This window comes from Salvelinus namaycush, unplaced genomic scaffold, assembly GCF_016432855.1.
Source record: "Salvelinus namaycush isolate Seneca unplaced genomic scaffold, SaNama_1.0 Scaffold1333, whole genome shotgun sequence".
NCBI classification, from domain to species: Eukaryota; Metazoa; Chordata; class Actinopteri; order Salmoniformes; family Salmonidae; genus Salvelinus; species Salvelinus namaycush.
In genome coordinates, this window is record NW_024058046.1 from 13,382 (window position 1) to 40,081 (window position 26,700).

At 41.6% G+C, this 26,700-nt stretch overlaps 1 protein-coding gene across 1 annotated transcript; it reads right to left on the bottom strand.

The window, feature by feature from the left end:
- Nucleotides 1–1,888: 1,888 nt before the first annotated feature.
- Nucleotides 1,889–23,151, bottom strand: LOC120036449 (myosin heavy chain, fast skeletal muscle-like). The gene is made up of 39 exons (XM_038982888.1): nucleotides 22,936–23,151; nucleotides 22,454–22,596; nucleotides 22,087–22,243; nucleotides 21,083–21,110; nucleotides 20,715–20,823; nucleotides 20,458–20,550; nucleotides 20,222–20,282; nucleotides 19,972–20,070; nucleotides 19,532–19,635; nucleotides 19,022–19,160; nucleotides 15,589–15,707; nucleotides 15,271–15,420; nucleotides 15,006–15,176; nucleotides 14,461–14,764; nucleotides 12,218–12,282; nucleotides 12,037–12,124; nucleotides 11,821–11,938; nucleotides 11,577–11,700; nucleotides 10,996–11,132; nucleotides 10,294–10,549; nucleotides 9,814–10,056; nucleotides 9,324–9,500; nucleotides 9,084–9,229; nucleotides 8,814–8,904; nucleotides 8,121–8,510; nucleotides 7,873–7,999; nucleotides 7,567–7,685; nucleotides 7,167–7,363; nucleotides 6,841–7,024; nucleotides 6,565–6,730; nucleotides 6,130–6,254; nucleotides 5,660–5,968; nucleotides 5,235–5,438; nucleotides 4,969–5,094; nucleotides 4,659–4,829; nucleotides 3,155–3,259; nucleotides 2,966–3,061; nucleotides 2,374–2,505; nucleotides 1,889–2,023 (listed from the first exon to the last, which is right to left on the bottom strand). Exons 1-39 carry the CDS (start codon nucleotides 23,141–23,143, stop codon nucleotides 2,003–2,005), a joined length of 5,802 nt encoding a protein of 1,933 aa, XP_038838816.1. The 5' UTR covers nucleotides 23,144–23,151; the 3' UTR covers nucleotides 1,889–2,002.
- Between the last annotated feature and the right edge of the window lie 3,549 nt (nucleotides 23,152–26,700).

The following is a 26,700-nucleotide window of genomic DNA, read 5'->3' on the forward strand; positions in this document are numbered from 1 at the left end:
TTCCGAGCTGGTCATGGGTGCACCTCAGCCACGTTCAAGATCCTAAACAATATCATAACCGCCATCGATAAGAGACAATACTGTGCAGCTTTATTCATCGATCTAACCAATGCTTTCGACTCTGTCAATCACCACATTCTTATCGGCAGAATCAACGGCCTTGGTTTCTCAAATGATTGCCTCGCCTGGCTCACCAAGTACTTCTCTGATAGAGTTCAGTGTGTCAAATCGGAGGGCCTGTTGTCCGGACCTCTGGCAGTCTCTATGGGGGTGCCACAGGGTTCAACTCTCGGGTCGACTTCTCTTCTCTGTATACATCAATGATGTCGCTCTTGCTGCTGGTGATTCTCTGATCCACCTCTACGCAGACGACACCATTCTGTATACTTCTGGCCCTTCTTTGGACACTGTGTTAACCCACCTCCAGACGAGCTTCAATGCCATGCAACTCTCCTTCTGTGGCCTCCAACTGCTCTTAAATGCAAGTAAAACTAAATGCATGCTCTTCAACCGATCAGTGCCCGCTCCTGCCCGCCAGCATCACTACACTGGATGGTTCTGACTTAGAATATGTGGACAACTACAAATACCTAGGTGTCTGGCTAGACTGTAAACTCTCCTTCTAGACCCACATTAAGCATCTCCAATCCAAAATTAAATCTGGAATCGGCTTCCTATTTCGCAACAAAGCATCCTTCACTCATACTGCCAAACATACCCTAGCAAAACTGACCATCCTACCGATCCTCGACTTCGGCTGATGTCATTTACAAAATAGCCTCCAACACTCTACTCAACAAATTGGATGCAGTCTATCACAGTGCCATCCGTTTTGTCACCAAAGCCCCATATACTACCCACCACTGCGACCTGTATGCTCTCGTTGGCTGGCCCTCGCTTCATACTCGTCGCCAAACCCACTGGCTCCAGGTCATCGACAAGTATTTGCTAGGTAAAGCCCCGCCTTATCTCAGCTCACTGGTCACCATAGCAGCACCCACCCGTAGCACGCGCTTCAGCAGGTATATTTCACTGGTCACCCCCAAAGCCAATTCTTCCTTTGGCCGCCTTTCCTTACAGTTCTCTGTTGCCAATGACTGGAACGAACTGCAAAAATCATTGAAGCCGGAGACTCATATCTCCCTCACTAACTTCAAGCACCAGCTGTCAGAGCAGCTCACAGATCATTGCACATGTGCATAGCCCATCTGTAAATAGCCCATCCAACTACCTCATCCCCATACTGTATTTATTTATTTATTTTGCTCCTTTGCACCCCAGTATCTCTACTTGCACATTCATCTTCTGCACATCTATCACTCCAGTGTTTAATTGCTATATCGTAATTACCTCGCCACTATGGCCTATTTATTGCCTTACCTCCCTTAACTTACCTCATTTGTATATAGACTTTTTTCTCCTGTATTATATGTATGTTTATTCCATGTGTAACTCTGTGTACGTGTCGAACTGCTTTGCTTTATCTTGGCCAGGTCGCAGTTGTAAATGGGAACTTGTTCTCAACTAGCCTATCTGATTAAATAAAGGTGGGGGGGGAAAAAAAAAGCAAACTCTGGTTTGTTGTTTTCTGAGAACATAGTTCTGAGAATATCCCTACAATTCCAGTGTAAAGAGTGTAAAGAGTTAAAACTATAATTTTTATGTTATGGATGGTCAGTCCTTACATCCATAGCTCAGTCTGAGAATTTGATAGTGGTTACATTTCCCTAGTCTCATCCCTCAGATGTTTACCAATAAAAGTTACCGCTTTGCTGGGGTGTCTGCTTTGTTGTTTTGGAATCCCAAATTGCTCCATTAATTTAAAGTACACTATTTTATGGGTATTAAAAATCTGTTTGCTGAGTAATAAGTCCACAGTCACAAAGGAAGTGTATGTAGATCTACATGTTTTTAATCAATGCTCAACATTTCACCATGAAAATCATATTTTATGCAACACAGGAAAATGGTAAGACTTTGATCTTCAATACTTTGGTCTTGTTTATTCAGCAACTTCTTTTCCCTGTAAGAAGACATAAATAATATAATGTATCAGTAATAATAATGAACATGATAAATATATTGATAGAATATAATGGATCAGTAATAATAATGAACATGATAAATATATGGATAGAATATAATATATCAAGCATTTAGTGCTCAGTGCTCAGCTTGGATTTTCAATTTTGAAGTACCAACAGAATTAACCTTTCTTTTTTTGCCCTTCCTGAAATGTGCTGATGTGGTGATCTTAAATACAGTTGAGTGTAAAAGGTCTGTGTTGACCTCTGAGAAGACTGACTCATAGGTGGTGTTGATGTGGTCATATCTGAACATGAGTCAGGGATAGGTTTAGCAGCAGTTCTGTACCTTTCCAGAGTCACGTGTCTTGGCTCTGAGCTTGTTGACCTGAGTCTCAGCGATGTCAGCACGCTCCTCAGCCTCCTCCAGCTCATGCTGAACCTTCCTGAACTTAGACATATGGCTATTGGCTGCTTCCTCCTGGGTGAGGAGAAGAGAGGGAGAGCAGAACATCAGCATTTAAAGTTTGAAGCTTCAGGTAGCAAATTAATATTCTGTTTTTAAAGGTATATTTTTTTTAAATACAAAAAAGACAGATTTAGGATAACAATGTATACAGGGAGATAGATGATAGCAGCAGAGAAAGTGAGTGCAGAACGGGGGATCAAACCGACTGCCTCCAGCACAATCACTAGACCAGCTAATTAATATTCAAACTCTCTTCTTTAAGTTGGTAACACATAGGAGGCACTCAGAAATGTGTACAATTTCATCAGCAATTACTTGCACTATCAATTGTCGTTGTTGACTGGTGTGTTGTAGCAACACTTACTTCAAACTACATTGTATGGATATTAAGTATTGTAATGTTTACTAGGGATAAACATTTTATTTTTTTGAATTTCTGCATTCAGAGTATTTGACTCAGTATGTGACTTACTGCTTCCTCAGAATTCCTCTTGTAGGCCTTCACTTTCATCTGCAGCTTATCTACCAGGTCCTGAAGTCTGTTAACGTTCTTCTTATCCTCCTCAGTCTGTGGGAGAAGATAAAATCATTGTCAGTATAGTTTTATACACAAACCTGTCTGTGTTAGTGTCAAGTGTATAAAGAATGCACTTTCTCTTACCTGGTAAGTGAGCTCCTTGACTCTGCGCTCATACTTCCGGACTCCCTTGACCGCGTCTACACCTCTTCTCTGCTCTGCCTCCACCTCAGTCTCGAGCTCACGCACCTTTGTGGAACAAATACATTTAGGCATTTGTTTGAGGTGGTGAAACAAATCTTTGTGAAACAGAGGTATAGTCTTCTACCCAGTCAAGGAGGCACAATTGTTGTCTTTTCATTATGTACTTTTCCAAGTGGTTCCCAAAGTGGAATTTACCCTTAAATTTGTTCATGAATATTGCTAGCAACAACAGATTTAAACTACCAAGGATCTGTGGAACAAGATTAGAAGGTCCAATACAATACAATGTAATATTATTAATCCACTGTTTATGTTCTAAACCCTTAGATGTACAACATGGGCATGGGAGGCTCACAGGGATATTGGTCGGCACATTATTCTGACAATTATACATTTTAAAGGTCAATTCTTCTTGTAGTTATAATATATAGGACTCTTTTTTTTATTTGACCGATTTTGTCGTGCATTTAGCAGTGCATGTTGCAGTACCAGTATGACCAACAGAGGCTGCCACTGGCCTGTTTGAATGTAATGAGTTTGCGACAGCAAGACAGAAGCACCGACATAAATACATTTTTATGTCTTTATTTTTAAGGTAAGCGAGTGGAAAAGCACCATATTCTAGAGAGTAATGTTTGTTAAGATGTTATGTTTTCATGTTTTTATGAACTTATGAAAATCCTGTAGCCTACAAGCTAATTTAGTCGTTAGCCTTCTAGCTGGTAGCCCCGCATAGCAACACTAGCTTCCCTAGTAACGGCCCTTTTGCAGCAGAGTAAATAAGACATGTAGCTTGCGATCTAGAGAGAGAGAGAAATGAAACACGTGACTAGATGTAAATAAAATATTACTATGAGATGAATTAGATCAATGTGTGTTTATGTATCAGACATTTGTATTATTATTATTATCATTATTATTATTATTGAATCTATTAACTTAAATTGCAGTTTAGAAGAACTTTACAAGCCTAAATGAAACAACTAGATAAATACAGTTTTATATCTTTACTTTATTTGAAGGTCTTGGCTCCAATTCTTCTCAAGTCCACAACATAAGTGTGACATATTTTCAATGTTTTCGTTTTGAACATAATTGCACTGTAATTTATGCTTTAAAACGGGAAAATATTCCCTCTGATGCCAAGAGAGCGGACTTTCAAATGTTCTTTTCCAGCGGCCAAGACTTGATTAGTCCGACCATGCACTGCTGAAGTCATAGTAAAACTGCGTGGATGCTTTTTATATCGCACTCTAATGTAAGAGTTGTGTTATGATATTATGAAGGGGTCCCTGATGCAAAGACATTTGGAAACTCCTGATTAAGGTGGGTTAATGAGAGAAAAAGTAATTACAAAATGCTCCAGTGTATTTTACATGATCAAATACATTTCCAGCAAACTGTTTTTTAATCCAACCCCAAATCCACCCTGCTGGTAACTCACCCTGGACTCCAGTTTCTGGAGCTGCTTCTTGCCTCCCTTCATGGCCAGATTCTCAGCCTCATCCAGGCGGTGCTGCAGGTCCTTGACTGTGATCTCCAGGTTCTTCTTCATCCTCTCCAGGTGAGAACTGGTGTCCTGCTCCTTCTTCAGCTCCTCAGCCATCATGGCCGCCTGGAAAAGTAGTTTGTTTAATTAATGCACCAATTGGCAAAAATCATAACGTTCCCTCTGAGATCTTTGTTGTTCTTAACCAGCCCAGCTACCATTGGCCCTTAGGTACAAATCAAGATGATGTAATTCAAGGACTCACGTCAGTGATTGCCTTCTTGGCCTTCTCTTCTGCATTCCTGGCCTCCTGGACGATGTCGTCCACCTCTCCCTGCACCTGCACCAGGTCAGTCTCCAGCTTCTTCTTGGTGTTCAGAAGGCTGGTGTTCTGAAGGAGGAAACAAGACGATTTGTTTAGCTCTAAAGAGAATTTACAAGGATGAAATTATTAAACTCTCAATGCATGCATTGTTGAATTCAAGGTGTGTTTAAACAGTATGCTTGGTTGGAAATGGCTTTGACCCATACTTGGGAGTGCAGCAGTCCAACACGCTCGCTGGCGTCTACCAGCTCAGTCTCAGCCACTTTGCGGCCTCTCTCTGTCTGCTCCAGAGCAACTCTCAGCTCCTCGATCTCAGCCACCATCAGACCATTTCTACGCTCCACCATGGCTGCCTGCTCCTTCATGTCCTCTGCGACACGGACGGCATCGTCAAGGTGCAATTGGGCATCCTGTGGTTCACAAGGACATACATTCATTAGGACTTGTGGAAATAGGGGTGATAGGATGGGTGATATAAATGTTAATTGGGAAGAATTTACCCAGTATCCCTAACTTTCTACAGTGCATTGTCCACTCTATTCAATTCCTCTGTTCAATTCTTTTCTACAGATTCACAAACAAATCCCTAGCTATGTTCAGGTTTTTGAGCCTGATGTCCCAGTCCCTTTACCTTGAGCTGTCCCTGGACGTTCCTCAACTGTTTCTGGGCCTCAGCGGCCTGCCTGTTGGAGTGGCTCAGCTGGATCTCCATCTCGTTCAGGTCTCCCTCCATCTTCTTCTTCACCCTCTGGGCATCATTCCTGCTCCTGACCTCAGAGTCCAGGGTGCTCTGCATGGAGTCAACCACCCTCTGGCTGTTCCTCTTGATCTGCTCCATCTCCTCATCCTTCTCAGCGATCTTCCTGTCCACCTCACCCTTGATCTGGTTCAGCTCCAGCTGCACACGCAGAATCTTGGATTCCTCGTGCTCCAGTGTTCCCTGGACAAACAGAAGCAGTCAGAAAAATCATGTTCAATACATTTGTATGTAGGAATTAAATATGTATGACTACAACAAACTCCAATACAAGGATCATTGGACTGTAGCTGGCGTTGGCTAGTGTAACACTGCTTTCCCCATCAAACAGCTGTAGTTTGTACCTCAGCCTCCTCCAGAGCGGTCTGGATCTCAGACTTCTCTGTCTCCACGGTCTTCTTAGCCTTCTCCAGCTCATGGATGCTCTTGCCAGTCTCTCCGATCTGCTCAGTCAGGTCAGAGATCTCCTCTGCACACACACACACAGGAGCAGTTTACACTTGGGAGATTTTCAGTGGATATTCCAGTGTGCTGAATTTGACATGAAATCATATTAACAGTTAATTAATTAACAGCACTTCATAGGATCTTGCAAATCTAATCGCCGACCACTTATTGGAATGTTCAAAGGAATAACAACTACAAGTAAAATATTTACAAATTATACTGTATGTGACAATTCTGAAATGTTGTAAAATTAATGTTGATGATTACAGTTCCCTCCATTTTCAAAACACTAGTCAAACATGAGCCAAATAGAACTGCTGCCAAATGCTCACGTTGCAGGTTCTTGTTCTCTCTCTTCAGAGTCTCCAGATGATCCAGAGCCTCCTCGTAGGAGTTCTTCATCTTGAAGAGTTCAGTGCTCATAGAGCGAGCCTCCTTCTGAGCTCCTTCCAGCTCAGCCTGGCCCTCCTCATACTTCTGCTTCCACTCTGCCAGAACCTAGGAGAATCCATGGAATTTTAATTAGAAGTCATAGATGAAGAGTTTTTAAATTAGAAATGAGAAATAATTATACAATTGATAAAAAATATAGGTTTATTCATTTTCACCTTGTCAAAGTTCCTCTGCTTCTTGTCGAGGTTGGCGGCCAATGCGTTGGCTCTCTCAACATCAATCATGAGGTCCTCCACCTCTCCCTGCAGCCTCTGCTTGGTCTTCTCCAGGGAGGCGCACTTGGAGTTGGTCGCCTCAATGGTCTCCTCAGCATCCTGCAGACGCTGGGCCAGCTTCTTCCTGTTGGACAACAGAGGGTGGTTTAATGGTGTATTTATTTTATTTTGATAAACAATACATATTGATGTAACATTTTCTCAGAGCCCCCTACCACCCTCACCATCCACACCATATCTGAGTTTTTCTGTTGTGTGCGACTCACTTGGCCTCCTCCAGCTCCTCTGTACGCTGGATGGCATCAGTTTCATACTTAGTCCTCCACTGAGCCACCTCACTGTTGGCCTTGGACATGCCACGTTGCAGCTCTGCCTTGGCCTCCTGCTCCTCCTCAAACTGCTCCCTCAGGAGGTCACAGTCATGGCGGGCAGACTGGACACCGTGGGCCAGTGCGTTTTTAGCCTGTGAGAAAGAAAGAGAAAGACAAATAATGATTAGCGAGATGCTCAAACAAATTATGGGAAAAAGTCTCTGAGGGTGGAGAGACAGTAGAATTCTCTGAGGGTTGAGAGACAGTAGAAGTCTCAGAGGGTGGCGTAGTCACCGTCTATATGAAGATATAGCTCTAAACTCTGTGGACGTGGAGTCCATTTTGGGTCCCTTACCTTGACCTCCTCCTCAATCGCCCTCTTCAGCTCCTCCACCTGCTGGGTGAAGGCCTGTTTTCCTCTGGTCAGTTGAGACACCAGGGCTTCCTTCTCCTCCAGCTGGCGGCCAAACTCACCTGCAGGGACAGAGGGACATCTTGTTAATAGGGTCTCTGTTCTCTAAGATTGAACATTTATTTTGAGGTATCGTAGGGCAATGTTAGGTGGGGAATATTACAGTATAAATTATGTGGATACAGCCCCCAACACGTTATTGTGTTTTCTGAAGGAAAGCATTGGCTTGTTGTTCATTGTTGAAGGTACCATTTTCTGTCAGGAGTCTGGCTCTCTGTCCACTGATGTCGTTGACCTGGCGAACATTCTCATCATTCTTAGTCTTGAGCTCACTCAGCTGGTCCTCAAGAGTACGGCACATCTTCTCCAGATTGCCCTGTTAGTGAAACATTTTCCATCATTACTTTATATATGTGACTCCTGTCAACGTCAGTTCACTTGAATGGTAATGTAGTTGACCCTCCTCAACACTGCTTTACCAAAACATCACTACTCACCTTAGCCTTGGCGACGGCCTCCATGTTGCTAGAGAGGTCATCAATCTCCATCTTGTACTCGCTCTTCTCCTTCTCCAGCTTCTGCTTGACGCGCTGCAGGTTGTCGATCTGCTCCCCGAGCTCAGCCACACTGTCGGCCTGCTTCTTGCGCAGAGCGGCGGCTGTGGCCTCATGCTGCAGGGTGGACTCTTCAAGATCACGACGCAGCTTCTGGAACTCAGCCTCACGCTTCTTGTTCATCTCAATCTGAGCAGCAGTGGCGCCTCCGGCCTCCTCCAGCCTCTCGCTGATCTCCTCAAGTTCCCTGGAGAGATCGGCCCTCTGCTTCTCAACCTTAGCCCTGGCAGCACGCTCAGCCTCAATTTCCTCCTCCAGCTCCTCAATACGGGCCTAGAACAGGGGGCAGGAGCAGGGGGGATGAACACTACAATACAGTTGAAACAATTGAACCTCACAAAATAATAATAGTATGTATATTTTGCATAAATGTGTTTAATAAAAAGCCAGTTACACTAATATATTCAGTAGACAGTGTCCCATGCAGGAACCAAAACCACAATGTTCAGAACCACCATCTTCCAACCTACTCAGCCATCAGAAGCCACCGGGAAATGTGTGCTACCAGAACAATGTTTTCAGGAAATGATTCAAGTCTGTGCTTTTCTGTACTGGAGCTTATATCCTGTACTGTACCTGGAGTTCCTTGATCTTCTTCTGCAGCTGAGCTCCCAGAGACTGCTCATCCTCAACCTTGCTGAGGAGCTGGGTGGTCTCAAACTCCTTCCTAAGAAACACAAATACACCGATTGCAGAGTTAGTTTTTGTTTGATAGTGTAAAGGGAGAGAATCATACCGTTTACTTTGCTTTTAAAAATACCATTCAAGTGTTAATTCCTTATTACAAGAATTTGTCAAGAACAACCATTATAGCAGCTAATACTGTAGTCATAGGTTTGTGTTTACTTCTTGATTTTCTCATCAGCTTGCTGCTTGTCATTCTCCAGGTCCATTATGGACTCCTGGGCCAGTTTCAGATCTCCCTCCAGCTTTCTCTTGGATCGCTCAAGGTCCATACGAAGCTTCTTCTCTTGCTCCAGAGAACCCTCAAGCTAGAAGATAAAAATACATATATTGTTCAAATCTAAACAACTGAAGATAATATCATCTTACATACTATCATGGCCAAAATGTCAAACCACTCACGTCGTCCACTTGCTGTTCCAGCTTGGTCTTGGCCTTGGTCAGAGTGTTGACTTTGTCCTCCTCTGCCTGCAGGTCATCCAGTGTCTGCTGGTGGGCCTCTTGGAGGGCTTTCTTCTCCTTGGTCAGCTTGGCAACACTCTCATCCATAGACGCCATCTCCTCTGTCAGGTTTTTAACCTGTAAATGGCCACAACATAATTATACTTCACCATAAAGGGGAGATTTAGTTTGTTATATATTGCATTCATTTCATTAAGATTAGAACTGCATCTACATTTACTGTACTATAGATTCAACACTAGATGGAAGTGTTAACAATGCCAGTGTACTGAGTGGAAAACATAAATGAGGGGGATCAGAACATGCAATGAATGTTGAGAGTACCACGCAACTGAAATTCTACTATTGTACAACGTGAATTCCATTTCTGTTAAGCTATGTTTTGAGGTGATTATTGTTTGGTTAGACTGTCTATGGTAAGACACAAGACCTTGTTTTCAGTGGCGTGCTTCTCCTTCTCCACTTTGGCCAGGGTGAGCTCCAGGTCATCAATGTCCTTCTTCAGTTCAGAGCACTCATCCTCCAGCTTCCTCTTCTTGGCAGTCAACTCAGCATTGATCTCCTCCTCATCCTCCAGCCTCTCGGTCGTCTCTTTGAGTTTGGCCTCCTGCTGGATCTTGCTCTTGATGAGCCCCTCACACCTTTCCTCAGCATCATTCAGACTCTCTCCTTCCTGGTTTCAGAACAGGAGAAAAAATTCAGCGACCTAATTTTTTGTGTCAAAATATACACTTTAGTCAAAAAGTTCAGAGCAAATCAATAGACATTCATGAAATATATACAATATATAACATGGGCAATAAAAATGTGTGAGTTAGCCACATACTTTACAGTGTGTTCATATGTGTGTGTATGTGTGTGTATTCATGTGTATGTAAATGTGCCCATACGAGGGTAGTTGTTCACTCACAGATGCGACTTGGAGCGACAGGTCATTCTTCTCCTGCGTCAGGGACACCAACTTCTCCTCCATTTGCTTCTTCGTGGACAGAGCCTTGGCCAGGTCTGTCTTCATCTTCTCATAGTTCTCCTTCATGTTGGCCAGCTCCTTCTCAGTCTCAGCGCTCTGCAGCAGGGGCTTGATCTTGAAGTACAACTTCATCCATGGCCAGGTTTTGACATTCATGAATGAGCGGATGTTGTACTGGATGGCGTAAATTGATTCTCTGGTCGACAGAAACGATGGAGTGGCATGGTGAGTGATTAGATGAACAACAAAACAGAACCACCTGTCACTGTTTGTTTACAGCTGAGCAAAGGGGTTAGGGAAATGTAACCCCTCCTAAATTCACAGATAGCGGACTAGATGCAAGGACTGACAGGTTATGCTAAGCTCATGATGCATTTTATATTCTTCAAGAATTAAAAGGTAAATACCACACATTTAAATGACAGTTGAACAGCCAAATCCCAAACTGCAGCTATAAAGCTAGAATCCTTAGTTGCTACATCCATTTCTGGACTAAATGAATGAACCCAAAAGCTTTAGTTGACCATTATAAGATGTACTTTCTCATTCTGAACAACTCACAGCATATACAGTATGTAATCATAATGCATTAGATACAGGTGGTTGACAGAAAGCTTTGCCAAGATGTCTACTATTCCTCACCTCCTCTCCATCATCTTGCTAAACTCTCTCCTCATGAGGAATCCACGGCTGAGAGCCTGGACCATGCCGACTAGAGAGGCCAGCTTCTCATCTCTCATCTCCTCCAGGACACCCAGCAGACCGGCTTTGAAGAAGACCTGAGACACAGGTTAACATGGTCAATGGAACCACAGATGGTGACAGATAGAAAGGGTTGAATCAAAAGAGGGGAACAACACCACTAGATTGATTTAAACAACATTAACTTTGCAACGGTTACAAACATACCATTGGATCGGTTGTTTCTAAGTTGTTAGTTATTGTACAGTTGTAGATTAATAATGTACACAGATACAGATAACTGCAGCCATACCACTCTAACACAATGCACATGGTAATGAGTTTAGTTTCTCGTCTATACTTGTGATGAATGACTGAAGAAAAAAACAGTACAATGTTTTTCCACCTTTTCCATTAGTTAAATGAATAAGAAAGAACAAAAGGATGGATAGATCAACTGGAGAGATTTTATATGGTACAGGTTTAAATTATTATTCAAGTTGTGTTTTGATGTCAGCTTTTGCTGGGGGCATTTGACTGACCTTGGTGTGTCCAAACTTGTAATCCTCGTGATTCACATCAATGGACCCAAGCAGCTTCTCAGAAGCCTTCTTGTTGTCCATGAACTGGCCCTCAGGGATGACACTGGCATTCAGTACTTTGTACCTGAATGAGGAGACATTTTTAAAGTATGTCAAGTTGTAATATGTTGGTTATATTTCGTAAAAGGTAAGACTATTCTGATGCTGGGAAAACCTTTGTGCATTTGTGTTTGTGTGTGTATACCTTTGTTTGAAGTCAGCATAGATGATTCTGCTGGGGAAGCCCTTTCTGCAGATCCTGATACCCTCCAGTACACCATTACACCTGAGCTGGTGGATAACCAGGAAGTTCTCCATCAGACCTGGTAAAACAAAACAAGTCTCTTTTAATACTCATAATCAGGTTAAAGATTGGGATTGTTAAAGTCACTGATAGTGTACTGATAAGATATTCTTGTACCTGGAGTCTTTGACTCGTTGGGGATCAGGCAGCGCACAAAGTGAGGATGAGTGCTCCTCAAGTTGGTCATCAGCTTATGTAAGTTCTCCTGTAAGAGGGTTACAAACCATTTTCTCAGAAATAATTTACGATAATCAATGCACATTTTAAAGGACTGAATATACACATTTCAAAAGCTCACCCTGAACTGGGAGGACACTGTCTGCATGGAACCACCCTTCTTCTTGCCTCCTTTCTTGGCTTTATCTGTTAAAATGGGGAAAAGTAAAAGATAACTAGAAAAGTACATTTCCTAGAGCGGGTGGAATAAATAGAATAATAATAAGAGTAAGAAATCTAGAGTGGTCTTGTCTTCAGCAAGCACACTAATTATAAACCAGAGAATCTCTGGTTAACTTCTTGCCACTATAGGGGGTGCTGTTTCGCATTAGCATAATTTGCTCTACAGATTAAACTGCCTAGTACTCAATTCTTGCTCGTACAATATGCATATTATTGTTATTATTGGATAGAAAACACTCTCTAGTTTCTATAGCCGTTTGAATTATGTCTCTGAGTGAAACAGAACTCATTCTACAGCACTTTTCCTCCCAGTGTGTGAGATTTCAGAAATCTTGGCCTCTGGTTCCAGATCAGTTTTAAAGTCCCTGTAAATCCTATGAGGATACAAACACTGCCCACGCCTTCCTCTAGATGTCAGTAAGTGGTGACGATTTGAATGGAGTCGATTGCGCAATCAGTGCCTCTATAAATCACCAAATACCGGAAGTAGCGTTCTTTTGGACCCTGCGCTCAACGCAAGAAGGACGTTGGACTGGGCTTTTTCCAAGCCTTGGTTTAGCCAGTAATATAGCGCCGGTCATGTTTTTACTCGTTATAGGTGTTAAAAACATCATAAGGTAGTTAATTTAAACCGTTTTATAGCAATTTATATCCGTTTAGTGCGATTTTGTGGCATTTCTATGTGATGCTCTTTGAAGCTTTGGGCACGTTTCGGGGTCCCGGTCGAACGTTAGTGGGCATTTCGACGGACAGAGGACATCTTTCGACCAAAAGAAGATTAGACCCAAGAAAGGATACATTGCCCAAGATTCTGATGGAAGATCACCTCACAGTAAGAAATATTTAAGATGATAAATCGTTGTTCTGTCGAAAATTTTTAAACGCATATTCCGCCATTTTGTTTGGTATAGCTTCGCTTGGCGAACCCTGTATTGCACAGTAAGGATAATTTTAGAAATGTAATTCAGCGATTGCATTAAGAACTAATTTGTCTTTCGATAGCTGTCCAACTTATATTTTTTTAGTCAAGTTTATGAATAGTTATCCATGAGACAAGATCACTGTGAAAGATGGCGTCCGACATTTTCAGGCTAGTTTTGCTAGTATTGTCATTGTATAACCACGGTTGTTTGTGGCTAAATATGCACATTTTCGAACAAACTCTATATGTATGTTGTAATATGATGTTACAGGAGTGTCATCGGAAGAATTCTGAGAAGGTTAGTGAAAAAATTAATATATTTTGGCGATGATAACGATATCGCTCTCTTTGGCTTGAATCAATGGTCGGGTAACGTTTGCATATGTGGTATGCTAATATAACGATTTATTGTGTTTTCGCTGTAAAACACTTAGAACATCTGAAATATTGTCTGAATTCACAAGATCTGTGTCTTTCCATTGCTGTGAGTTGTGTATTTTTAAGAAATATTTTATGATTAGTAATTAGGTAATACACGTTGCTCTGTGTATTTATTCTAGTCGAGTTGTGATGGTGGGTGCAATTGTAAACTATGATTTATACCTGAAATATGCACATTTTTCTAACAAAACCTATCCTATACAATAAATATGTTATCAGACTGTCATCTGATGAGGTTTTTTCTTGGTTAGTGGCTATCAATATCTTTATTTGGCCGAATTGGTGATAGCACCTGATGGAGTAAGAAACTGATGGAGTTAGGAAAGTGGTGTCTTTTGCTAACGTGGTTAGCTAATAGATTTACATATTTTGTCTTCCCTGTAAAACATTTTAAAAATCTGAAATGGTGGCTTTATTCACAAGATCTGTATCTTTCATTTGGTGTCTTGGACTTGTGATTTAATGATATTTAGATGCTACTATTTAATTGTGACGCTATGCTAGCGATGCTAATCAGTGTGGGGGGGGGGGGGGGGGGTGATCCCGGATCCGGGGTTGAGAGGCGGTAAAAGTTAACTTCACATGTATCTAGAGGCAAATGCTGCCAATGAGATTGTGTTAAATAAGACCTACTGCATGATTAAATTAACCAAGTCTATGAGTAAATCAACCTAGTAATAAACGTTGAGAAATTGTGATACATTGAAAGACCAAAGAACATTTGGGTCTGACTTGTAACTAGTATTTAATTAAATGTTGTGACATGATGCTAGTCTTACCCTCAGGAGGGGGAGGGGGATACAGGGCAGCCAACATTTTGACTCCTGACTTCCCGTACAGTTGACAAACTGAGTCGTTCAAAGGGTCCTTGTTCTTCTCCAGCCAGCCAGTGATGTTGTAGTCCACAGTGCCGGCGTAGTGCACCAGGGAGAAGTGGGCCTCTGCCTTGCCTTTGGCAGGCTTGGGCTTCTCAAACGCCTTTGTTTTACCAAGATGCTGGGCGTACAGCTTGTCCTTGAAGGTAGTGTCTGAAGACTTGGGGAACATGCACTCCTCTTCAAGGATGGAGAAGATGCCCAATGGCTTTACGAAAAGAGATGTATATCAAATTAGTGATATTTCCGTTTAGGATAACATTCATTCCTTTAGTAAACATTCTATTTGCGGATTACATTCATTTCGGGGAACATAATAGGAAACATATTGAGTTCTCAACAGTCAGATACGTTGTACCACTGTGATAATATCTCACACAGGGCTCACTATGATCTTTGCTTTTGCAGTCCATTATAATGGTCCATTAAAATCCTCACAGACAGCTTACCTTCTCAATAAGCTCAATGCAGGCAGCCAAGTCCATGCCGAAGTCAATGAAGGCCCAGACGATTCCCTCCTTTTTGTACTCCTCTTGCTCCAGGACGAACATGGTGTGGTTGAAAAACTGTTGCAGTTTCTCATTGGTGAAGTTGATGCACAGCTGCTCCATGCTGTTGTACTGTTGATGGAGTTTTAAAAGGGATCATTTCATCATACAAGACTGTAATCCATCTCAATCACATCTAATTGTCTTGTTCTGGTCTCATACTCACATCAAAGATCTCAAACCCGGCAATGTCAAGCACACCGATATAGAACTGCCTTGGATTCTTGGTGTCCAACATCTCATTGATACGGATGACCATCCACAAGAACATCCTCTCATAGATGGACTTGGCCAGAGCACTGACTGAGTTATTAACCTGCAATGATAATACCTCAAATTAATACATGAGATATTGACCGTGTCTGGTGATAAGGTGATAAGACCTTGGGATAAACAACATCACTATTTTAAAAAAGCAATGCACTCGTCCCCAAAATAATTCCAGTGCTCAGAAATTGGTAGATGCTGTGTTTTGCAGTCTTACCTGAGCCACAGTCTGTCCCTTGGTCACATACTCATTGCCGACCTTCACTCTGGGGTAGCACAGAGCCTTCAACATCTCAGCTGAGTTCAGGCCCAGCAGGTAGGCGATTTTATCAGCCACTGGAGAGAGAACCAACAACAACAGACTCAGGGACACAAGATCACTTGTTTATGATGTCACACTGACATAATAGTTTGGATAACTTTGTGAGTTTGGTTTTGATTTTCTCCCATATTCATCATTTCAAATCATTTCGGGAGTTTGGAATTTGGTTTCCAAAAACTCTCCTGCATGACTTTTGTAATGGAATTTCTCCACTTAAGACGAACACCCAATGTAAATGAATCCTTTATCCTTTTATTAAGAGTAACATTGTTAGACTAAAATGAAAACAATGCCTTCCAATAAGGAGAAAGTTATCATGTTTGTTTTGCATGTTTCTCAACCTTACAATAGGGGTAAAAGCAGAACATTGTTTGAGAGTGATCCATGTGTATTAGCAGTAGTGATTGAGAGGGATTTCCTACTGGAAAGATGTCCTAGTTGAAGGAAACTGATAACTCATGTTACTCTGAAAGGGGAAAGAACACTCACTTAATGGTGTTGAATGACCTTTGCTCTGACTTTCTGGTGAGGCCTGATCACTCAAAGGCTAGAGACACTGGGTGAGATTTCAGTATAATATGTAAATGCTGGTAAATGCTAGTAAGTAGTGTATTGCTGTTGTTGTTTGGCTTCAATACACATCTCACCAGATTGGGTCTGCTGTTCTCTGACTCCCTGACCCTGTAACTCTGCCATGAGGTTGCCAACATGATAGGGGAGTATAAGCCAATTTGCAAACAGTTGTGATTCTCTTTGACATTTGAAATGGTTTGAACAGTTGTGATTCTCTTTGATATTTGCCTTAGAAATTAGAATTAAGAATATTGGGAATGTAATAATTTGTCATACAGTGAAAGGTTATTCTGGATTTCCTGAATCAGAAATAGCCTAAACTGTTGTTCTGGTCTGTCTCGAGGTTATGGTGAATGTGACCACAGATGGTATCTAGATGCATGGAAGGGATCATTCCACCGAGAACAGTGTGATCCTTAACCCCTCCAAACGTATCTCATGCTGCTTGTGGACTGGCCGGAAAACGGATAAGACAGAATGGACCACAAAGGGTGGTGGCGGCGGCTCAGGTGAGAGTTTCGTCTGCTTGGGGATATTGAAATCGGGACATTATCAAGGGCCATCCACGTTGACAGGCATGAGTTCCATGTGTACCATTGTGAGGATGAACTGCAACGCTATCTTAAGAAGAAAACAAAGAGACGCCAGAAGAATGAGTGCTGGGAGGGGGAGGGGTGGTCAACCGTTACCGTAACTGATTTAGGATGGTCCAAAATGGTTTATTTGTGGGTATTAGGTTGATTGTGGGGGTCTGCACACTTTGAAATGTTATTTAGTAATTTGGACTAGAAATTGAGATACTGATGTGTCACTAACATGCCACTGGCGATAGTATAAGACAAGGACAAAGTTAATGCTAGAAATATCAGATGAATATACTATATGTTGACATGTAGTACATGTATACACCCCTGTCTTTAGATGAACATTCTGCCAGTGTCGGTGTGTGAGTCTTAAATTAAAGTCATAGATTCAAGAAGCATGGGATCATTTATCAGTAGTTTAAAGTATGATTCAGAAAGTCGAGAAGGAGAGAAAATGATTAAACATGTATTCTTTATCTTCCCTGTTCAAGGCAATATGTATTCAAGGTGGTGTGGAACATGTGAGTGATCACTGTTCCAGATGAGGGACTAATTATTTGACTTGACCACGTTTTAGTATGTTTCTTAAAGTGGCCTAGTAGCAGTAATTCATGTGTTATGGGTCAGATGGAATGATCTATGTGCAACTGTATTTGTGGCCGGTGGCAAAGTACAAAGGGGCCTGTCTCTGAGACAGAATATTTCCACAAGAGTGAGATAGGAGTCATATCGTAGAGCTAACTATATAGAGTGTGAACTATTGGCGTATAAAACTTTCTTATAGCTTCACTGTTTTACATCATTATATAAATTGCTTATTCTCAAATAGCTGTTTGTGTATGAGTCTGGGTAATTAACAAAGGACTGAGGCAGACTGCAAGAATGTGGACTTCCTAATCTGAAGGCTTCTCCTGACTGATATGAAGACTGGGAGACACCACCTGCCTAGCCACAGAGATTCATTGTACATCCTAGACTCAGAAGGGGAGAGGGCTTGTTTGGGAAAACAATCATTATACTTGGGAAAACAATATCTATACTTGTTGACTGCATATAAGCATGAAAAATAGAGGCGAAGTGAGGATGACATGATGTGGGAACACCTCTCCTGTTGCCTGATGAGGAAACCTAGGTGAAAGCATGAGTTGGTGTTTTTAGAGCCTTCATGTTTTATGGACCCCAGCAGAACAGTATCCTAAAGGTATAGAGTCAGGCAGGCTAGGGGAGAGTGGGATTCATCATGTTATCAGGTATAGAGTCAGGCTAGGGGAGAGTGGGAATCATCATGTTATCAGGTATAGAGTCAGGCTAGGGGAGAGTGGGAATCATCATGTTATCAGGTATAGAGTCAGGCTAGGGGAGAGTGGGAATCATCATGTTATCAGGTATAGAGTCAGGCTAGGGGAGAGTGGGAATCATCATGTTATCAAACTTTGGGATTTTTGCCATATATGATCATGCATAGTTTAACGTTTTACTAACACTGGTCATATTCCATAATTCTTTTTTCTTTTCAGTCTCTTAGGAACCAGAAGGTTGAAGAGAAAGTCCCCTGCCGCTTTTGATGTTTCCATAAATGAACTTATGTAATGAAGCATGTGTGTACCTGTATGAAAGGAAGGTCTTAAGTTAAACCATTCTACTACAATGGTTTTACAAGTGTTAGACCATTGGAATAAGGATAAGTTATTAGTTAGATTGTACAACCCAGAATGAAGGGTTTGAAAGGATAAAGTGTCATTTTATGTGTTGATTTCACTTACTTTTATAGAAGTATTTTGATAGAACCTCCTTTGCTAGTTTAAGCCATAATCTAATGCTCACCTTAACATGTTACAATAATTATAACGGAAGTGATAAAAGGAGGGAATGTGATGGAACATTTTATGTTTGTGTGTTTTCAGATCAATGCAGCTTTTTCTTAAAATGCTTCTTCTTATTACCAATTCTGTTGGGTTCATGCGAGTGACTGATTGTACTCACTATCACTGTATAAGCAATTTGGCAGTACGCCTAGAACATTGCTCCGGGAACCAAGAGGAGTATCCTTAGTGGAGAATTTCCATTACACTTTCATGTGGCACTGTCTGTCTTAGGTGTTCTATTTCTATGTTTGGGACTGGGAATGGGACTAATATTCTACATATTGTATATCTATGAGTGGGACTCACCCTCTGTGCCGTCTGGCTCGGCCTGCTCCTCACGCTGCTTCTGCTTGAATTTCATGTTGCCATGGTGCACTACAGCTCCTGTCAGCTTGTAGATGCCAAGCTTCTCCTCATTAGTGAAGCCCAGGATGGTAATGGCATCCTGGCAATAAGGAAGAAGTACAACAGTGACGTTACGCTACAGTTCTGTGCTCACTCCAGAACGAATGGGATGGATAGATTTGACTCTTGGCCAACACATTAGTAGATGGCAGCACAAAATGAGTTTTACACAGTTCCACAGGGCACTTAGTGGTGCTCTCTTGTGGATGTCTTAAATGTATGTGCCTCAAGGCGAAGTGTGAAGGCATGAAAAGTTCCTTTATGTTCATGCTTAACTAACACAAGGCATTTTGAATCAAACATAAAATACATGAAAGTTCCCAGCTGCCACTAAGTCACAGTGCATTCAGTGTGTATGATGGTCCTACCCATTATATATCTATAGTTTGGTTAACACTTTGTTTGACTCACATCTGTCGCATCCAGCTCGTCATTGTCATTAATGCTGGCCACAGCGATCTGACCCTGGCTGCACATGGGGAAGTCGTAGGGGTTGGTGGTGAGGAGCGCCAATTCTGTGGACAACGGAGAACAGCTTGTCAGTTAAATCTCTTAGAATTCTGCTGTCCTACCTTTACAGTATCTCTCCCTCCTTTACTCAATAGATGGTCTCAAGGATACATGTAGTATATAATGAATAGCATCAAAAGAGGAGACTGAGACTTGTGGACTAGTGCATCACACTGCATTACTTGATAGATTTTTCCCAAAGACCCTCCAAATGTCTAGATGCCTTGTTACCTTGGATGTACTCATTGTAATAGTATTATTAGTGTGGACTATGAATATTTTTAACAAGTTCCACGGATGAGGGTGGGAATAATTTCCCCTGAACCTCTACTTTGTCGTACCAACTAGCTCAGGTTTGTGGCCTGTCATCATCTGGAAGAAGATGTGGTAGCCTCTCTCATCGGGCAGCTGGAAGGACACTCTGGACTTCTCCAGCAGGTCTGAGGGTGAAAGAGAGAGCGCGAGTGACACAAAGAGAGAGAGAGAGAGAGAGAGAGAAAACAAGATGAAATCAAATTTGATGATATGATCTACAAAAAATGATCTGTGTGAATTTAGGAAAGCATTGAGAAACAATCAAAACCAACTCACAGGTCTCAATGTCAGCTTTAGCCAGTTTACCAGCCTGGAAGTGAATCCTGATGAATTTACCCTGTAGTAGAGCATGGGGGTTAGGAATAGGTCAACAAATTAATCTAACATTTTACTTTGATAGACACCTTTAAATGTTACAGTTTGTTGGACATCTATTGATATAACAATAGGGAACTACTGAAATACATTTTTCTAATATAAGGTAACTTCCACAGTATGCCCTTCATACTTACAAAGCGAGACGAGTTGTCGTTCCTCACTGTCTTGGCATTACCGTAAGACTCCAGCAGAGGGTTAGCTGCAATGATCTGATCCTCAAGAGACCCCTGATTGAGAAACACAAGTTGCTCAGAAACGGGAAAAGTGGTCAAGTTTGTTTTTCTCTATGACTTGAACAAATTTCTTGAAACATGATTCACAGCTGGAAAAAAAGTTTGCTCAGAAAACCAAACTGAAATGTGATTAAAAGGCAAACATAAGCACAACCTACCTGCATTTTGTTGGGGTCTGCTTCCTTCTTGCCACCAGACACTGCAATGGTGGCAAAGTACTGGATGACACGCTTGGTGTTGACAGTCTTTCCTGCACCGGATTCTCCACTGGTTTATATGACAGAGAAAGAGGGGTTTTAGGTACATGTTTGAGTGTCAGATTGGCTTTCACCAAGAAATAGCATTGAAAAATACTTGTTTTCTAACATAAGTAAATCATTAACAAATATTCCCTTTCATCGACTCATTATTACACATAGCCTAATGCTCTAATCTATTCATAATGTCATGTATTTCATCACACCAGGTGACCCAACTTATTACAGTAGGAACACTTTCTCAAGTGACATTTTAGTAAACAACTTACGTAATCAGGACGGACTGGTTCTCCTTATCTGGAACCAAAAAACACATTGCTTATCATACTGCAACATTATGGGTACATTCGTATAATCATGAATTTTATTTTGGAACATTTTCCATTCATGGATACTGAAATCAGACATTCCCAGCAAACTGTTCTAACCTAGACGAGAAAACTCTAAAGCATATTTGAATTTGATTTGATTTGATTTTACACCCAACTATCCATCCATCCATCCATCCATTAGCACTTATGGACTTTGATATCTATATGCACTTATGGACATCCATAGAGCTCCATTTTTATGGATTGTCTATCCATGTGAGAGACGACGACTCGGTCTCGACCTTTAAGTCCGGTGAAATTCTCCTGTCTTAGCTGGTGTCCTGTGTGAACTTACGTTTTCTCTCTCTCTATCTCTGAGGACCAGAGCCCTAGGACCATGCCACAGGACTACCTGACTTGATGACTCCTGGCTGTGCCTAGTCCACCTGGCCGTGCTGCTGCTCCAGTTTCAACTGTTCTGCCTGCGGCTATGGAACACTGATCTGTTCACCTGACGTGCTACCTGCTGTTTTTTGACTCTCCCTATCTCTCTCTCTCTCTCTCTCTCTCTCTCTCTCTCTCTCTCTACAGCACCTGCTGTCTCGACCTCTGAATGCTCGGCTATGAAAAGCCAACTGACATTTACTCCTGAGGTGCTGAACTATTGCACACTCTACAGCCACTGTGATAATTATTTGACCCTGCATGTCATCTATGAACGTTTGAACATCTTGTATGGCCTTAATGGCCATATACTCCTATAATCTCCAGCCAGAAGAGGACTGGCCACCCCTCAGAGCATGGTTCCTCTCTAGGTTTTTTCTTAGGGTCTGCATTGCTTGGTGTCTAGGGTTTTAGGCTGGGTTTCTGTATAAGCACTTTGTGATATCTGCTTATGTATAAAGGGCTTTATAAATACATTTGATTGATTGATCCATCCGTCCATCCATGAGATATCGTACCAATCATCATGAACTGAAAGGCGTTGTCAGAGACGGAGAAGATATGGGGTGGAGCCTCCACCCTCTTCTTCCCTCTGTAGGCGTTGACAACCTCTTCGTCGTACACAGGGAGCCACTTGTAGGGGTTCACCGTGGCACAGAAGAGCCCAGAGTAGGTCTGGATGAAAGCATAATTACATTTGTGGATTAGTAAAGTCAGATGTACTTTTACCTGGATTTATGTGAGGATGTGGGTGTACTTTGGTTTACTGATGTGGGTCTACTGTATTGATATGTTTTGGTTTCTACCTTTCATTTATGTGTAGTAATGTATGTGTGTATTTATTACGTTCATGTATGTGTGTGTTTGTATGTGCAGGTTTCTTACATAGATCATCCATGCTGCATAACGCTCTTTGAGGTTATACAACACAGAGGCTTCATTCAGGTAGGTCATCATGGCCATGTCCTCAATCTTGTCGTACTTAGGGGGGTTCATCTCATAGATGTCTGCATCTTTGAACTCTTTTCCTTCCTGAAACAGTCAGAAATCTAGATTACACACAGATCAAACTGGACATGACTGAATGCTTTTTGCTCATTAAATACAAGTTTAATCATTTAAAAAATGCATGTCCACATTAATCCAACTACTTTGTTATCACCCACTGACATAACTGGTGACTAGTCAACATGAGAAATTCCATATAATTTATAAATTGCAGCAATAAAATTGATGTCTTTGAAGATTATATTCTGCTTACAAAAAACATTGGAAGTTTGTTTATGCATTTAGTTGACTTTTCAAGAATTAGAGTGATTGTACAAACTTGAACTTGAATAGTTTTCAGATCAGACTTACCTCCTTACTGCCGTCAGGTTTGGTAACTGTTACAGTACACTTCCCGTCGGCCCTGGCAGTGACTAAACCCTTAAGGTACAGCTCCACCTTGTCTGTCACATAGCAGGCGTTTTTTGAATCAAAGGGTGCGGCTTGTGCCTCCATCCTCTCCTTCTCAGATTTACGGAGGTATATGGCAGCCTTGCCGTAGATTTGCATCTCAGCGTCCGTACTCATGGTGACGGATAACTAGGAAAGAGATTAAACATGAAACATGATTGACTCTGTGGTGCTTCCTCCTCAGTCAACAGAGTTGGGTGAGCGATATCTCTCACAAAATATTCTCATAACTTTTTATGTGAAGACTGGAACCATGTCTCACCTTCTTTTCCCCTTCCTACAGATGAATGTGTACTTCTTGGAGGACCCTGTGAAACATTAGGGTGTTGTGAAAACACACAAGTCTAAAGCCTTATCATTTAGCCCCGGAAGGGCTAGAAAACATGTAACTAAATCATTACATGTCAAATTCTACTACAGGTGCAACTGGTAACTTTCATTTACTACACATCCACACATTCTGTTAGGAATTCAAATAAATTCCCCTGAAAACCCAGTTACATTCTAGAACACCCTTTCAAGTGCAGGAGCAACACTTTGACTGTAAATGAAAGTTACAGATTTGAAGTAAAACACATAATAAAAACAACATTACTTTTAATGCCACTTGATTTAATATTGTAAAATCTCACAGAACTCAATTCAAATAGTGCAGTTAGCTACTGCCTCAGATGCTGAGTGCAAGGATGAGACACATTAAAAAATCTAAGGAGGTGGAGAGGTCTTACCACAGAGAAAGAAGGTATCTGACTCATGGATGCTGGGGCCTCAGCCTCCTTATATCTGGTTGGAAGTGCTAACCAAGCAAAAGTTAATTATGGACCACTCTGGGAAAGGAAATGAATTGGATGAGAGAGGTGTTTATTTCTGTGTATCACTAGCACCTCCCACTTCCAGGAGCGCCACACTCCCATTACATAACTTTTTAATGTTTGTCTCCGAATTGAATTTCAGTGAATTAACATAAATGAGAGATTTCATTACTAATAGTTATGACAATATCAAAAGTTTGATTAATCTAATTGATTCCAATGTTACTTCCACTGACCCTCAAATACTGTAGTGGAATCCATGTTGCCCCACTACAACTAAAATAGTTTTCATTAAATCTAATCTGACCTTATTTAGTTCCATTTAAGTCGCATTAATCCTCATCAACAACTTTATATATATGTTCACCTATTATTTATATTATTTAGCTTATAAACACATCTGAACTGTCTCCTCACCTCATGCTTGTGACGGAGTTGGCCGTTACCTCGTGCTTTGCTCAGTTTGATTTATCACCCTGGTGGAACCATATTAAATTAAGATTTAAAAGCTAGAACGGAAACATTTAGGCTTTTAATTCCAGCTCATAAAACTGTTAAATATAATGTTTAGGTAAACTATATATAAACATACATACAAGTATGTGAACACCCCTTCAAATGAATGGATTCGGTTATTTCAGCCACACCCAATGCTGACAGGTGTATAAATTCGAGCACACAGCCATGCAATCTCCATAGACAAACATTGTCAGTAGAATGGCCTTACTGAAGAGCTCAGTGACTTTCAACGTGGCACTGTCATAGGATGCCACCTTTCCAACAAGTCAGTTCATCAAATTTCTGCCCTGCTAGAGCTGCCCCGATCAACGGTAAGTACTGTTATTTTGAAGTGGAAACGTCTAGGAGCAACAACTGCTCAGCCGCGAAGTGGTAGGCCACAAAAGCACACAGAACATAACCGCCAAGAGCTGAAGCACGTAAAAATCGTCTGTCCTCGGTTGCAACACTCACTATCGAGTTCCAAACTGCCTTTGAAAGCAATGTCAGCACAATACCTGTTTGTCGGAAGCTTAATGAAATGGGTTTCCATGGCCGAGCAGCCGCACACAAGCCTAAGATCACAATGCCCAATGCCAAGCGCCAGCTGGACTGGTGTAAAGCTCACCGCCATTGGACTCTGAAGCAGTGGAAATACGTTCTCTGGAGTGATGAATCACGCAAAACCATCTGGCAGTCTGACGGACAAATCTGGGTTTGGAGGAAAGCTACCTGCCCGAATGTGTAGTGCCAACTGTAAAGTTTGGTGGAGTATGAATAATGGGCTGGGGCTCTTTTTCATGGTTCAGGCCAGGCCCCTAAGTTCCAGTGAAGAGAAATCTTAGCGATACAGCATCAATGATATTCTAGGCGACTCTGTGCTCTCAACATTGTGGCAACAGTTTGGGGAAGGCCCTTTCCTGTTTCAGCATGACAATGCCTCAGTGCACAAAGCGAGGCCCATACAGAAATGGTTTGTCGAGATCGGTGTGGAAGAACTTGACTGGTCTACAAAGAGCCCTGACCTCAACTCCATCGAACACCTTTGGGATGAATTGGAACACCGACTGCGAGCCAGGCCTAATCGCCCAACATCAGTGCCCGACCTCACTAATGCTCTTGTGGCTGAATGAAAGCAAGTCTCAACAGTAATGTTCCAACATCTTGTCGAAAGCCTTTCCAGAAGAGTGGAAGCTTTTATAGTAGCAAAGGGGGACCAACTCCATATTAATACCAATGATTTTGGAATGAAATGTTCGACGAGCAGGTGTCCACATACTTTTGGTCATGTAGTTTATCAACAATTGGATAGTTGTTCCACGAAATGAGTCCCTTTAGCATCCCTTTGACATTTTCAGTAGAAATTGTGAACCAATATTGCATTTTAAAAGCATGTTATAGTAAATGAAATGCTCTGATCTCTAATATAAATAAAGACTTGCTAAAGTGGCAAAATTCATGCATTAGGATGCAATGTCCCTATGTGAACCCTCTGTGACTTGTAGGAAGATTTTAACCCCCTTAACCCCGATCATTTTATCATTGCTAGTTGTTTTGTTGCTTTGACAAATACATTTTGGAAGATTATTATTTATTTCATGTGATTAGTGATTCATTTTAAGGTCAATGTGATCTGAACTCTTGTTTTAATATGATGAATCCTTTTCCTTTTTAAATATTTTTTTCAATGCAAACCTTGAACATCTAATAGTCAAATCTTTATGTAAAAGCAGGTGAGCTGGTTCTACTCTTTTTGGCCATTTTGTGGTGGAAAACTGAGTGGTTTAGAATAACACGACAACCCTGTTACCCATAGATAGACAGGCTAGAAATGTTTTAACAAATACATTTGTTTTGTAAAGCTTGCATTCAATTGCCCTTCCCAGTTGCACACAGCAAGCCTGTCACAAGGGGATTCATGGCTGAGTTCAGATAAAAACCGCAACCCTGTTACGGTCCATCCTGTTACCTTATTTGGCACTTAATGTAGAGGCACTTACTATAGTATTATTTTTGTTTAACCTCTTTCGATGGGAAAACATGTTTTATTAAGTTGAACATGTTCACTTTACGACGGAATGTTAAAATTAGGTGAAATAAAACGGTTTCATTTGCCAAGTTTCACGACCCATAAGGGACTCATTATGTGGAACGACCCATAAGGGACTCATTATGTGGAACGACCCATAAGGGACTCATTATGTGGAACGACCCATAAGGGACTCATTATGTGGAACGACCCATAAGGGACTCATTATGTGGAACGACCCATAAGGGACTCATTATGTGGAACGACCCATAAGGGACTCATGATGTGGAACAACCCATAAGGGACTCATTATGTGGAACGACCCATAAGGGACT